At 39.6% G+C, this 13247-nt stretch overlaps 1 protein-coding gene across 4 annotated transcripts in view; it reads left to right on the top strand.

Annotated features, from left to right (window-relative positions):
* Nucleotides 1-2296: 2296 nt before the first annotated feature.
* The window catches only part of SEC23IP (SEC23 interacting protein), a 46375-nt gene continuing 35424 nt past the window's right edge, over nucleotides 2297-13247 (top strand). For 2 of the 4 annotated variants that reach the window (XM_037011151.2, XM_037011152.2), the window contains exons 1-4: nucleotides 2302-4086; nucleotides 8181-8713; nucleotides 10638-10860; nucleotides 11656-11849. In XM_037011151.2, the coding sequence (XP_036867046.2) occupies nucleotides 3924-4086; nucleotides 8181-8713; nucleotides 10638-10860; nucleotides 11656-11849 (1113 nt within the window). In that variant the 5' untranslated portion in view covers nucleotides 2302-3923. Of the gene's footprint in view, nucleotides 4087-8180; nucleotides 8714-10637; nucleotides 10861-11655; nucleotides 11850-13247 lie in introns of all 4 variants that reach the window. The other 2 variants (XM_037011153.2, XM_037011154.2) reach the window with 2 other exon arrangements.

The following is a 13247-nucleotide window of genomic DNA, read 5'->3' as shown; positions in this document are numbered from 1 at the left end:
AAATTCTCACTGGTGAAATATGAACAGAAATGCCTTGTGCAACTTTTGCCTCGCTTGTTAAGAGAAGATATTTGTGCCTGAACTGCTCTGACCCTTTCCTGATGTTTCCTGCTGGCAACAGCTAGAGCAACCTTGGAAGCCCTATGTTGAAGATGAAAGGCTGGACACCAACGTGTGTTCTTACATGAGTGAGAAATTAATTTGTATTTTGTTTGAGCCATTGCATTTTAGGGTCTTTTTGTTAAACAGCTTGCATTCCCCTGTTCACCTGTGTTGGACATCATGTTTCCTGTATCCCACACAGGATGACTTTCTTAGCTTATTCCTTTATTTTGGTGGAGCCCCTTGCCTTCTTCCATTTGCTTTTGTGGAAAGTGTGCTCGACAGGTAAGTATTATGAGCTGAGTTCCTTTGCATTTGATCTATTTTTATCCTTCTGGAAACTTTAAGGATCTTCTGTTTGTCTCCAGTGGTCCAGTTTGTATCTATTTTCAACTATTGGGCTGGGAACCCAACCCTTTCAGTCTGGAAACTTGCATTCTTCATTTGTGGAAATGAAATGTTTTTCTTAATGATTCCCTGTTCTGCATTTTCTCTGTCTCTATTCTTTGCAGAACTTTTAGTATTCAGATATTGGAGTTCCTTGCCTTGTACTCTACTTTTCTTACATCTCTCCTTCTTTCCATGTGTGTATCTGTGGAGGAAGTTTACTTTTTGGGAAATTTCCTTATATTTATCTTCCTTCTACTGACTTTCTTGTTACCTGAATATTTCTTTTCTTTTTAAAATAGCACCCTGATCTTGTTTCTTAGTTGCAGATTCTTTTATCCTTCTGAGGATATTATTGATAGATTTTTTTCAAGAGTTTTTCTTCCTGTGTGGGCTGTTTCTTTCAGTTGCCATTTCCTGTTCCTTCTATGTGTGTCTTGTTTTGGTCTCTATCTTTGATTTAAATGATCTCAAGTATGAGGTGATCATATTACAAGTGTGGGGACTAAAAGGTGACTAAAAGGTTCAGAGCCTATACATGGGGCTCGCTGATTGTGAACTTCATTAGGGGCAATTTGGCTTAGCTGTCTTATTGGGGAACCCTGATTTCAGTATCTATACATCTTTCATTCCCCTGCCCCAAAGAAGATTCTTCTAATTTTCTTCCTAGAGATTGAGGACCTGGCAGCTACTGTTCTTGGAGCTCAATGGAAAAATTGGACTGAGGTTGTTGGAGAGATTGATTTAGTATTCAGTATGTACATATTTTTTAAATTTTCCTTCTGCTTTACCCACTCCAGAAGGGAAAAACTTACAGAATTTTTCCCAGAAAGTGGATGGACAGTGGTTGAGTTACTCAGAGTTGAGGAAGGGATCTAACTGCTTCTTAAACAGTTTTAACCAATCTTAATTATAGGACCTTTCTCTCCAGCTTCACTGTGACTTCCAGAGGACCCTGAGGTTATCAGGTCCTAAAATTTTTGGTGGGTCTATGGTACAAATAAAGTTGCATGTGGGATTTTTCCCATTACTAGTTTGCTAACTCATCTGTTACTGGTCCTTTTTTTTTTTTGGTGCCTTCCCAGATCTTGTTGCTATTGAATCTTCTCCCATTCTCCTCATCCTTATGGGGTTAAAAACCAGACAAACCTATTTTTATTCTCAACAGTTTCAGAAGGAAGAAAATGAAGATACCTTTGTTCAACCTGACATCTTTTCCCAGAAGTTATTCCTCTTTCTGCCCACTGCTACTGCAGTCATTCTGATTTGACCTGCCGTCTTTGCTCTCCTGGTCCACTGCAGCAGCCTGCCAACTGCTCTTTCTACTTCCAGGCTTGTTCTTTCATTATCTCTTTTATTACTCTGATGTCAGAGTGGACTTCCCAGAGCAAATGTTATTTCTCCACCATCCTTTAAACTCTTCTTTGACTCCCTTTTGCTCTTACCTTGTAAGACCCTGAATCTGGCCTTGGTCTACTTTTCATTTTCATCTGCCAACTTCGCTAGTTCCTCACTGGGCTCCAGCTATACTCTCAACTACTTTTCTCTTAACACCCAAACATGGCATCTCAGGGTATCCCTACATATTGTAACTTAAGTGAAATTGTCTCTTACTACTTCCTCCAGCACTTTCCCCCCAAGTTTTTCCAGTTAACTTCTATTCGCTCTTTCAGTTCTCAACTTTGATATTTTTTGTCTTTGGGGAAGCGTTTCATGTCATTCCAGACTGGGTAGGTCCCTTGTTGATGGTTTGATTGGTTGAAATATTTGCTATCTTTCTCCATAGACCTGTATACCTTCTTCCCCAGTGAGTGTCAGTATTTCATGTAACACATTTTGAGAAATTCTACAACTTTCATCACACTTTTTAGTTTATTGTTATTATGGGTTTACTTGTCTGTCTTCTTCACCAGACTCCAAACTCCAAGAAGGAAGCATCTTGTGTCTTACACATCACTGCACCTTCATGTTTAGTATACTGCCTTGCCCACCCCTTGTATTAACAAAGACTCTTCCAGACCAAAGTTCTAGGATAAGGCCAAGTCCCTAGGCTAGCCCCAATCCCCCTTAAAATATCTACCTGAGAAAGCTTAACACTGCCAGGAAGATTTACTGTTTGTTTCAGCCAAAACTTGGTGATAGGAGACTCTGAACCTTCTTTCAGAGCAGGTATTTTGAAAACTTGCAATTATAAATCCCTTTTCCGCCCCTTTGAGATGTAAAGCTGTATTACTAGAGCTTACTTCTTCGGGCGCGGAGAGCAGTCTCCTCCCAGTTGTGGTGGGTGCATTGCTCTAGCTTGTGCCACTTCCTGTCACAAAGATACGAGAAGTTTGTTTCTCCTCCAGATATGTGCCAATTAACAAACCTAGGTGGCCCAATCACATGGGCCAGCACCCTTTGGCACCTTTAGCACAGCCCAGTCTTTAAAAAGTCTCCAGCCTTTTGTTTTGGGGAGGTTCAGTTCAGTTTACTATGTACCCTCTTTCCTACTGCAATAGTTTTTACTGGGTAAGATCTAGCCTTACTGCTGTATAACTAGTGTCTGGCTTTGTTTTTCTTTGACAGTAAACACACTAAATGCTATATAGGCAGGTTCTATATAGGTGTGAACAGCTTGGGATGAGGGATGTTTCATCATTTCAAAGCTTCTTTTGGGATCTCTTCCATTTCCTTCTCCCACCTTCCAAGAAGCTAATTATTTGTTTTTTTCTTTAATAATCTCTAAGTGAAAGATGACAATTATATCCAAATCATCCGTAGTGCATTTTGGATTGAACTACTCATTATTATGGACATACTAAAACTATTTAATAAATCACACCCCTTAATTAATTTCCTGGTTTCTCTTTTAAACACTTTTTTCTACCTATGGCTTAAAAATTTCAAGTTTTCCATTTCAATTTCTGGGCCAACGACAAGAGTTCAGCGCAGTCCAGAAAGACACGTGGGCAGGTTTAGATGTGGGGCAGTGTTGCTCCGCCTTGGCTACAAATGGCCCACGGTGGGCAACATTCTGCTACCTCCTCCTGCGGACTTCGGCTCTTCCGCCAGAACCGTTGCCAGTTCAAGGGTCCGTCTGGTACTTTTGGGAAGCCCTCCGCAATCCATGTCTTTCAGTGTCAGCTGGTACCTGGATTCGTAACTGGAAGCGCTCTGTACCTCACGCAGTAACCCCAGCCTCGCGTCTGCTTCCAGCCGCGCCCGCGCCGCGGCAGAGCATGTCACATGCTAGGGCTCGGGCGTGAAGCCGACGACGCCATGTGTATTTCTGGCGGCGCCTCCCAGGGGAAGGGAGAAGCCGCTGGCCAGCAGCCCGAATTCCGGCCCTTGTGCGCAAGTGCGGAAGTGTGTTGGCCCCCGTGTGACCGGTTTCCGGCCAGTGGTGCTGCACCGGCTGTCCGAAGACGTGTAACGGACGGTGGGCCGCAGCCATGGCCGAGAGGAAACCTAACGGTGGCGGCGGCGCCGCTTCCACCTCTTCGTCTGGCACTAATTTACTCTTCTCTTCCTCGGCCACGGAGTTCAGTTTCAACGTGCCCTTCATCCCAGTCACCCAAGCCACCGCTGCCTCAGCCTCCTTGCTCCTGCCCGGAGGTAAAGAGGAGGGCGGGGGAGGGGGACCGTGGGGGTGATTGCGGGGAGGCGGGCAGGGAGCGTGGGGTGACCAGCGTCGGAGGAGAGGTTTTCCTTCTGCCTCGACAGGACCCTCTGGGCAGCTTGCCTGGGTCATCACTTGCCAGGTTTGAGAGGCCCCAGGGCTTTGGGATCTTGGGTGCAGGGGCCAGGTCATGAGGCTTGCTCTTAGTCAAAGGAACCCTCTTCCGAGTGCTGAGCATTCCTGCACTGGTATTACACAAATTTTTGTTAAAACACCTTTTGTGCAGGTGCAAAGTGGAGGTACAAAGTGCAGTCCTCATCTTTCAAAACAGTGCATTACTTCCTCTTAGGTCCCCACTCTTCTGTGCACTCTAGCTCTTTGTTCATATCTTTATTATTTTCCAGGGAGATTGCTTTTTAAGGTTTATGTGGCATAACTCAGAGCGTGCTGTTTAGGACCACAGACTGCTCCAGCCCTGGCCCTGTGTGACCAGGCGTGTTACTGTGCTTCAGTTTCATTTATGTACAGCCTCACTGAGCTGTAATGTGAAGTGAATTTTTGTAAAGCACTGAGTGTAGCACCCGACACCTATTGTTATATAAACATGTTGTGACATGAGCATATCTGCCTCTTTGGACTGTGGGTTTGGTGATGTTTGCAGCTATGACTTACTTACTTTTTTATTTTAGGATCTTGTTTAGTTCCTAGCACATAGATCCTACAGAAATACTGAATATTTTCTAATTGAATAATCTATTCTTGCTTGAAAGACTAAGGAATGTTTCATGGAGAAGTGAGGAATGGCAAACTGGAGGCAGCCATACTTGAAGGTTCACTTTCCCTTGTGCTATGTTTCTTCTTAGTGCGTATCATCACCTGACATGTACACGTATTTGTTTCTCTTATCCTACTAGAATGTAAGCTCCATGAGAGCAGGAACTTGTACCTAGAACAGTGCCTGGAGTTGTGCTGTAGACCAGGTTTTCAATAGATATTGAATGAATGAAAGGATGGGCATCAGGAATTTGTCTGTCTCAGTTTGACAGTGTGGCTGAAAGGTTAGGCCTTGCCATTGTTGGAGAAGGGTTCTCATGGCTGGAGCAAAATGCTTTGGGAAGTTGTGGGAATAAATGAGGCCGTACACGGGGTTTTGTATCATCCTGTGCTTCACAAGTGTTTAGTTCATGCCCATCTTCCTTGCTATCTAGTATTTGTTTTTTGTGTGTCAATTAATGCTAAACATTTTCATTGTCAAGTATAGGACAATTATACCTGTCTTGAAAACTTGTTGGCAATAGCCTATTTTTTACAATAAAATTAATAGTTTTTGAAGTATAATTCTGTAACAAGTATTATTCCACCTCTTAAAAAAAGATTTGACCACTAGAGACCCATTCAGAGACAAAAGAACTTGTTTCATTGGAAGCAACAGTTAATCATGTCAGTGAAAGAGACACATAGGCAATTTCACTCATTTAGTAAACAAGGACTGAACAGCTTGTATTTGTCAGTCCCTGTTTGAGATGTCAGGGAGACACGGAAGAGCAGATAGCATTGCTTTCAATGACAGCATGTATGTGATACACAGTGTACCCAATTGTGTGAGCAGTGGTGATATAGGTTTATAAGAGTTGGAAAGAGGAATTAAAGAAGTAGGCTGCTATGAAAACTTTGGGTTCCAGGCCTCACAGAGGAGGTGATTCTTGAGCTGAGTGTTGAAAGGTACATAGAAATTAGGGAGTCTGGAGAGACAGTCATATTTAAAAGTCTGAAGGTGGGAGAAAACCTGCAGATTTGGTGGGATTCGGTGGAAGGTGCTCACATATTCCCACTCTGTCTCTGCCCGAGTAGATCAGTGCAAACAGACTGTGTGAGGGGAGTGGCTCTAGTGGTCTGTTGGGACCAGATCACAGAAGGCCTCATATACCATACTGAGGAGTTTGTAGTTCATCCTCTGGGGTGTGGGAGAGCCTTTGAAGCATTTTAAATAAGGCCTGAAATTAGAGGTGTGCTTGAGAAAGATTGGAATTTTCCAAGATTGCACTGGAGTAAAGCTGACTGGAGCAAATTGTTCAGTCTGGAGGCTACTGGGAGTCAAGTGGGAGCAGAGCGATGGCACTCCTGCCCTGCTTAGCCACATTGGGTATGAAGGGCAGGGAACAGATGTGAGAGCTGGTTAGACTCTAAGGTTTTTGAGACTTGGTGCCTCCCAGAAGGTCAGACTGTCAACTCTGTCAGCCCAGGGGCCCCTTCTCTTCATTTGTAGCCCAAGACCTAGCTCCTTGCCTGGTGTATGGTGTACGCTGTGTACATACTTCTGGAATGAGGATCTGAATGATTAAATGAAGGGCAGGAGAGAGAGGGAGGAGTCTGAAAGACAGGTTTCTGGTTTGAGTGGATGGATGGATGTTGGCAAACATCTGTTGAGACAGTGAGACGGTAAAAGGAGCACATAGAGGGGGTGGTTAAGATGATAAAAGTCAATTTTGGGCTTACTAAGCTTGAGGTGTATGTGGCTGAGTTGGCAAAAATATTGAGGAGACAGTTGGAAAATAGGTTCTAGAACACCTGTGAGACAGAGTTGGGAATGTCACAAGTATACAAGTGCTCATTAAAGTTGCAGGTCTTAATGCCATATGTGTCCACGTGTAATTAGCAAGTGCCTCTGACTTGAGGTTGGCAGCATGTTGAGATCAGTGTTTCATTTGTTGTTGATGCTAATCAGAAAAAAGTTCCTTTGATAAGGTTGATTTCAAGTTCCTTTAAGGGATGAAAGATACCACAGAGGTTTTTTCCATGCTTTTAGTTGTTGAGAGATGAAGTATAAAATAAAGGTGAGTCTAAGTGAGGTTCACTGACTGAAAAGAGAGGGTGGCAACTGGAAATACATCAGGAAAGCAGAGTGATACAAGCAGACAAAGGACCTTGTGCAGGAAGTGCTGTTTTATTTTTAGTTACAAAGACACAGTGAGAGGAGTATTTTGCATAGTGGAATGCCTTAGTTAAGTTAAGTTGCTGTGTGTGAAATATAATGGGAGCAACTTAGAAGCCCAAACCAGAATCACTGTGAGCTATGGCAGCCTTCAGCAGAGATTAAGGAGCCCAGAGCTTGAAAGATGGCCCCTTTGGGCAGGTGTCCAGGGCAGGGATCAAGGTGTGCCTGTGTGCTGGGAATGGGTCCACCCCTCTGTTCGGCTCCATGCCTCTCACAGTAGGAGATAAGAGGGAATGAGACAGAAGGAAAGGTTAGGAAGAGTAGAGGAAAGTTTAAACAAGCTGAGGGTCATAAAAGTTTAGTAAGGAAGAGTAGGCTGGACTTTTGGGACCATGTAGAGGGAAAATGTTTTTATTTTGTAACTTGGGAGTAGAAAAGAGAAATAGTTTGTTGTTGATAATACTGTCAGTGAAGATTAATTTGGCAGAGGGAAGTAAGAAGAACTTCCTTTCGTGAGAAAATGACTTTCCTAGCGATTTGTCATTCTCTAATGATTAATTATCTGTTTGTGACACTGTGATTTTAGGGATGGCAATTAGTGGTTGACCTACTTTGCCTTGGGAGTACAAATGCCACATATTCATTTGTACAATGAGTGCTTTGTAGGTAAGAGTCCTGACACACCCCTTCTTGTCAATAGAGTTAATACGTGAACTTTAGTTTCCGTCATTACACAGAAATAATTCACGATAACATGGAAAAAAGTAGGTTTAGATTTTATTTCTTTTATTTTAAGCTTCTGTGTACAAATATGTGTAACTTACATATATTTACAAGCCAAGTAACACATAACGATTTGTATTTATTTAAAAAGTAAGGAAGAGTATATACCAAAATGTGAACAGTGTTAGCAGTGATTGTCTTTGGGAGGTGGGCTTATGAATGAAGTATAACTTTTCCTTCTTTTTGTTGTTTCTTATTCTCATTTTCTAGATTTTTATGTCAAAGACCGAAGTTTTCAAAGAAAAAACAAAAAAGCTTTTAAATTTTTTTCTGTAATGCCGAAATATAACAGTACAATAGGAGGTATAGTTGCTAGATCTGCTGTGTAATCATATCTACAGAATTACAGAATGCTCTCCTGTTTCCTTTCAGAGGACTCCACAGATGTTGGTGAGGAGGACAGCTTTCTTGGTCAGACTTCTGCTCACACATCTACCCCACAGACATTTAGTTACTTCTCTCAGGTATCGAACAGTAGTGATCCTTTTGGGAATATTGGACAGTCACCGTTAACAACTGCGGCAGCTTCTGCTGAACAGTCAGCATTTTCCAAGCCCCCAGCTGCTCTCGCTTTTACAACTGGATCCCAAGATGTGTTGAATGCATTTTCACCATCCATTTCGAAGGCTCACTATGGTGCTTCACCCTCTTCACAGATGGGAATAAATACTTACCTGCCTTCTCAGCCAAGTAGTCTCCCTCCTTCTGATTTTGGGAGCCTGTCCCAAGGAACACCGCAGCAAGGATACAATCCTTATCGCCATACTCCTGAAAGCAGCAAGGCTAATCCTTATATTGCACCACCACAGCTGCAGCAGTGCCAAACACCAGGCCACCCCACCCATCCTCCACCCTCCGGACCCCCTGTTCAGATGTACCAGCTGCCTCCAGGATCTCTGCCACCAGTATGGAGACATGTTTTTATATCCTAAGTATTCATGCTAATTTGTAATCTCTCTCTCTCATCTTATCCTATGTTTTTAAAACTGTGCTTTTTTAATAATCAATATAATTACAGATTATTTTCAGCGGCTATTCTTTGTAAGCTACATGCTTTGAAGTAAACATTGTTTTAAAGGTATCTCATGGAATGGTTCATATTTTAGTTTTATCATATCTATTTATGAAGTAGTAATTGATTTTAATTAGTTAACTACATGCCAGTATTTCCAGATTTTAGTGTACAATACCAATAATAAGGTCATCAGGGACATATGAGAGTGAAAGCAATTATTAACAGACTGCCAGCTTCTCATTTTTTATTTATACTATTCAATCAAAACATTCAGTTACAGGAACTAAAATTAATTACTTCAATAATTTATTTACATTTATGAAATTTGGATGTAGGCAGTCAAACTCTATCTCCGGAGGGTGATGGAATAACATTTGCACTGAGTAAATTTTATGAAATTCCCTTATGTTTTTTTTCCCAGCTAATTATTCAGCTGACTTCCAAAGGGAAATCAACTAAATTAAAAAAAGGGAATTGATTAAATAGAGGAATTCAGAACTCAACCCAGCATGGCGGAGATAGCTGTATTACAGAGTGGAACCTAACTTCTTTCTTAGAGATAAAGTGGGCTTCATTTTATTATTCAATTTAAATCGTATCAATACCAAACTCTTGATAATGTTGAATGTCAGCATATTGAAAACTAACCAGATTTATAGCATGTAGTACAAATGAATATACTAGTTCACTGATTAAATATTTGAAAAGATTTCTAGATTTATGATTCTATCTCAAAAAGTGATAATTTCAAATTTAAAGAAAAGTTAAAAAAATAAAAGTAGCGCAAGGAACACACCAATACTCTTAACCCAGATTTATCTATCATTAACACTTTTTACCCCATTTGTTGTATTGTTTGTGTATGTATGTGCACTTCCACATGTTTAAGCATTCTTCCCTGCTTTCCCTTCTCACTCTGTATATGTGCAGTTTTTTTGAGAAACGTTTGGAGGTCAGTTAAATATATTACTCCTAAATACTTCAGTACTTCCCAAGAATAAGGATATTCTTTTTACATTAGCACTGTATGGTTATCAACCTCAGTAAATTTAACATTGATACTACATTCCAAAATGATTTTTAGTTTAAAAATGTTTAAATACTTGTATTCTGATTTTAAAAATATTTTCAGGGCACAAAAGTTGAAGAATGGAGAATAATCAAGTAAATAAAAATTGCCCCTAGATAACCCTTCTTTTCATTTTGTTATATGTTTCTCATTATTTTTCTATAAAAACAAACATAGTTTTTCTGGATAATCATTATATGTGATTTTTGTGAACATATTTTAGATGTTAAAAGGTTATTTTTCTAAAACATTTTTAATGGCTAGAGAATTCCACTATGTGAGTAAAAGATAATTTAATCAGGTTTCTGTTAGACATTTAGTGTCCAGTGATTTTCTACAATACATAACCTTTTGGTACACATCTTTGTAGGTCAATTTTTACTTGTTTGTATAATCATAGCTATAGGATGAATTTTTAGAAATGAAATGGCTAGGTCAAGGCTATGCACATTTAAAAAATTAAATAAGTTACAGGAGACATGTTATTAGATTGATTTCTGTAAAAGTGGTAAAAGTGTTACTTTACTTTGCCATCAGTTTGAGAAAGTCCGGTTCACTTTGTGACTGATTTGGGGTTTTGCTAGATTAAAAAAAAATAATTGCTTTAGGATCTAGTTATTAAACTAAATAGTTATCCAGAAATATACATATGAAAATTATTACTAATGGCTGTTGGAGTCTGAGGCATATACAGCATTGTTCCTTTGGACAAACATGACAGTCCAAACTTTTTTGTCCCCTCCAGGGTCCTCCTCCAGTGCAGTCAGGGTTGCCCCCTCCGACACAGCAGCAGGCACTTGCTCGACCTGCAGGTCCTTCTCTGCAAGGGCCGCCTCCTTTTCTACTTCAAAACCAATACGAACCTGTTCAACCCCACTGGTTTTACTGCAAGGAGGTAGAATACAAACAACTGTGGATGCCTTTCAGTGTGTTTGACTCTTTGAATCTTGAAGAAATCTATAATTCAGGTAAGCACTGATCATGCATTATTTGTATCTGGTTTTAGGAAGGGAATAAATGAGGAGTATTTATCCCTGGCCTGCTTTTTGTGAATGTCAAACTCCTTAATCCTTATAGACGCCACCAGACACTGTCCCTTAGGATGATTTTATTGATATAAGTCCTAAGTAAGTCACCTTATTTGAATAAGGTGGTCGAAAAAATGTTTTAGTAATTTTCTTTTGTGTAGAGTAATTCATGTAATCCTGGCATCAATTTTCCTATTTCCCTAATTTGTTTATAATTATTTATAAATGGGGCACTTATAAAGCTTTTCTGTGGAACTCTTGTTCCCAGAGATACTCTGAAAAAAAGTGCTTTGTTCTGTGGTAGATGAGTTTTGGGACTGGTTTAACTGCATCCACCTCTCGAGACGTAGAGGGTCCAGGAGCATGTAAGGCTTGAGAAGGCTTGCAGTATAGAAACGTGTTTGTATACCCTGATGATACTTCATCATGGGGCTGAAAAATCACCTATTAATATCCTTCAGAAACATACTTCATGGAGCATTGCTGCTTTGACTTAAAAAAACCCACCAGTTACTGAATTATTTTATGATCATGTTTTGAAATTATGCTGTGGCTATTTCTTTTTCACTTAAGGAGAGTCATTATTTTGAGTAGCACACATGAATTTTAAACTTCTATTTCTAAACAAAAATGAGCTTCTTTGTCTTTAAGGATTGACTAGTGACCATATTCATTATTTATTACTTTGAATATGCCTTGTAACTCTTGGCTTAAAATGTGGACTTTCTGCTCCAGTCCAGCCAGACCCTGAGAGTGTGGTTCTAGGCACAGATGGAGGGCGCTACGATGTTTACCTCTATGACCGAGTGAGGAAAGCCGTGTACTGGGAAGAGGAGCCAACGGAAGTGAGACGCTGTACTTGGTTTTACAAAGGGGACACAGATAGCAGGTTTATTCCCTATACAGAGGAGTTCAGTGAAAAACTAGAGGTATGTGGTCTTTATTCCTTTACGTTTTCATTTAAAAAATGTAGGTCCTATATACAATGGTGCCTCTTTAACACCACTGGCACAACGGAGCCCACTTTATTTATATTTTCACACAGGAGATCACTTTTTAAGTGGTGCCACTGTTTTTGAGGTGCTGATTGTGGCCTCAGTGTCTTAAGGTAGAACGTTTTTCAGGGAACATCACAAATCTAATAAGGTACTTGTAACAAACCTTCAAAAAAATTTAGTCTGCTGGGATCTGTTGTAGACAATACATGCCAAGCATGTGGGTGCATTTCAAACTAATATTCAGTAAAAGGCTTGAAATTCACATCTAATTTATGAAATAAAAAACAGAGTAGGAACAAACATCATGAGACTTATTAGCCATCTTTAAACTGGTGGCTAATGTTTTATATAATTACATTAATTTTTTGTGATAATTTTACTTAATAGTTGCATATTAAATATTTGAAATAAGTTGAATTCAATTGCATATATGGGAAATGAGAAAGAACATTTTAATTACTATTTTTTAATGGATAACCAACTTTGATAACCAACACTAACGTTAAACATTAAAACAACATTAATATTAGTATTAAAAGGGACCTCTAAAATGTTAATCTTTCCTAGATTGATATTTTGAAGAGCTTCAAGCGTGGACTAGGCTTTATGTTCTGTTTTAGGAGCTGACAGTCAAGTTTAACAGCTGACTAATATAATTACTAAAATTTTTTGTCCCTGTAGACCATAATATAATTAATAGAAGAAAAAATTATTCAATTTTGTTATCTTTTCAAACCAAACTTTACACTTAAAAAATATTTTCTTAGACTGCTATCTATCCATATATACATACCTATTTCTAACAATATTAGTAGTATAGATGTTTTTTTGTGGAGTATTTTGCTTTTTTAAAAAAATTATAAATGCAGTTCTTAGGTATTATCAATTGTGCCTGCTTTGGAAATATTAATCTGTAATCTATGCTATTCTATAACCAAATTAATACCAAAAGGTAAGTGTGGATTTAAAGTAAGGCAGTGATTAGTTGGGGTTAAGTAAATTGGAAAAGAAGCTTGTTGAGGGCAGAGGCTTCAGATTTTGTCCATTTCAATCCATAGTAAGAAATACATTGTACCTTGAGATATAGTATGCACATTTTAGACACACACACATATATTTATTTATAAGAAACAGTGGTATTTGGTAAACTGGCTCTTCAGGGAAAATAGCCCCTGATTTATAGCATTTGCTGATTTCCATGGTGTAAGTATTCCCTCCATGATCATTTTAAGCCAACCGTGGTGTTCTTGTACAGAGATGGGAAAAGATATGTGTGATTAACTCTAATGAGATTAGCTCTCATGAGTTGGCATGGGCCAGCTCTTAACA

This window comes from Manis javanica, chromosome 7 (genome assembly GCF_040802235.1).
Source record: "Manis javanica isolate MJ-LG chromosome 7, MJ_LKY, whole genome shotgun sequence".
NCBI lineage: Eukaryota > Metazoa > Chordata > Mammalia > Pholidota > Manidae > Manis > Manis javanica.
This window is presented reverse-complemented; position numbering and strand designations above follow the sequence as displayed.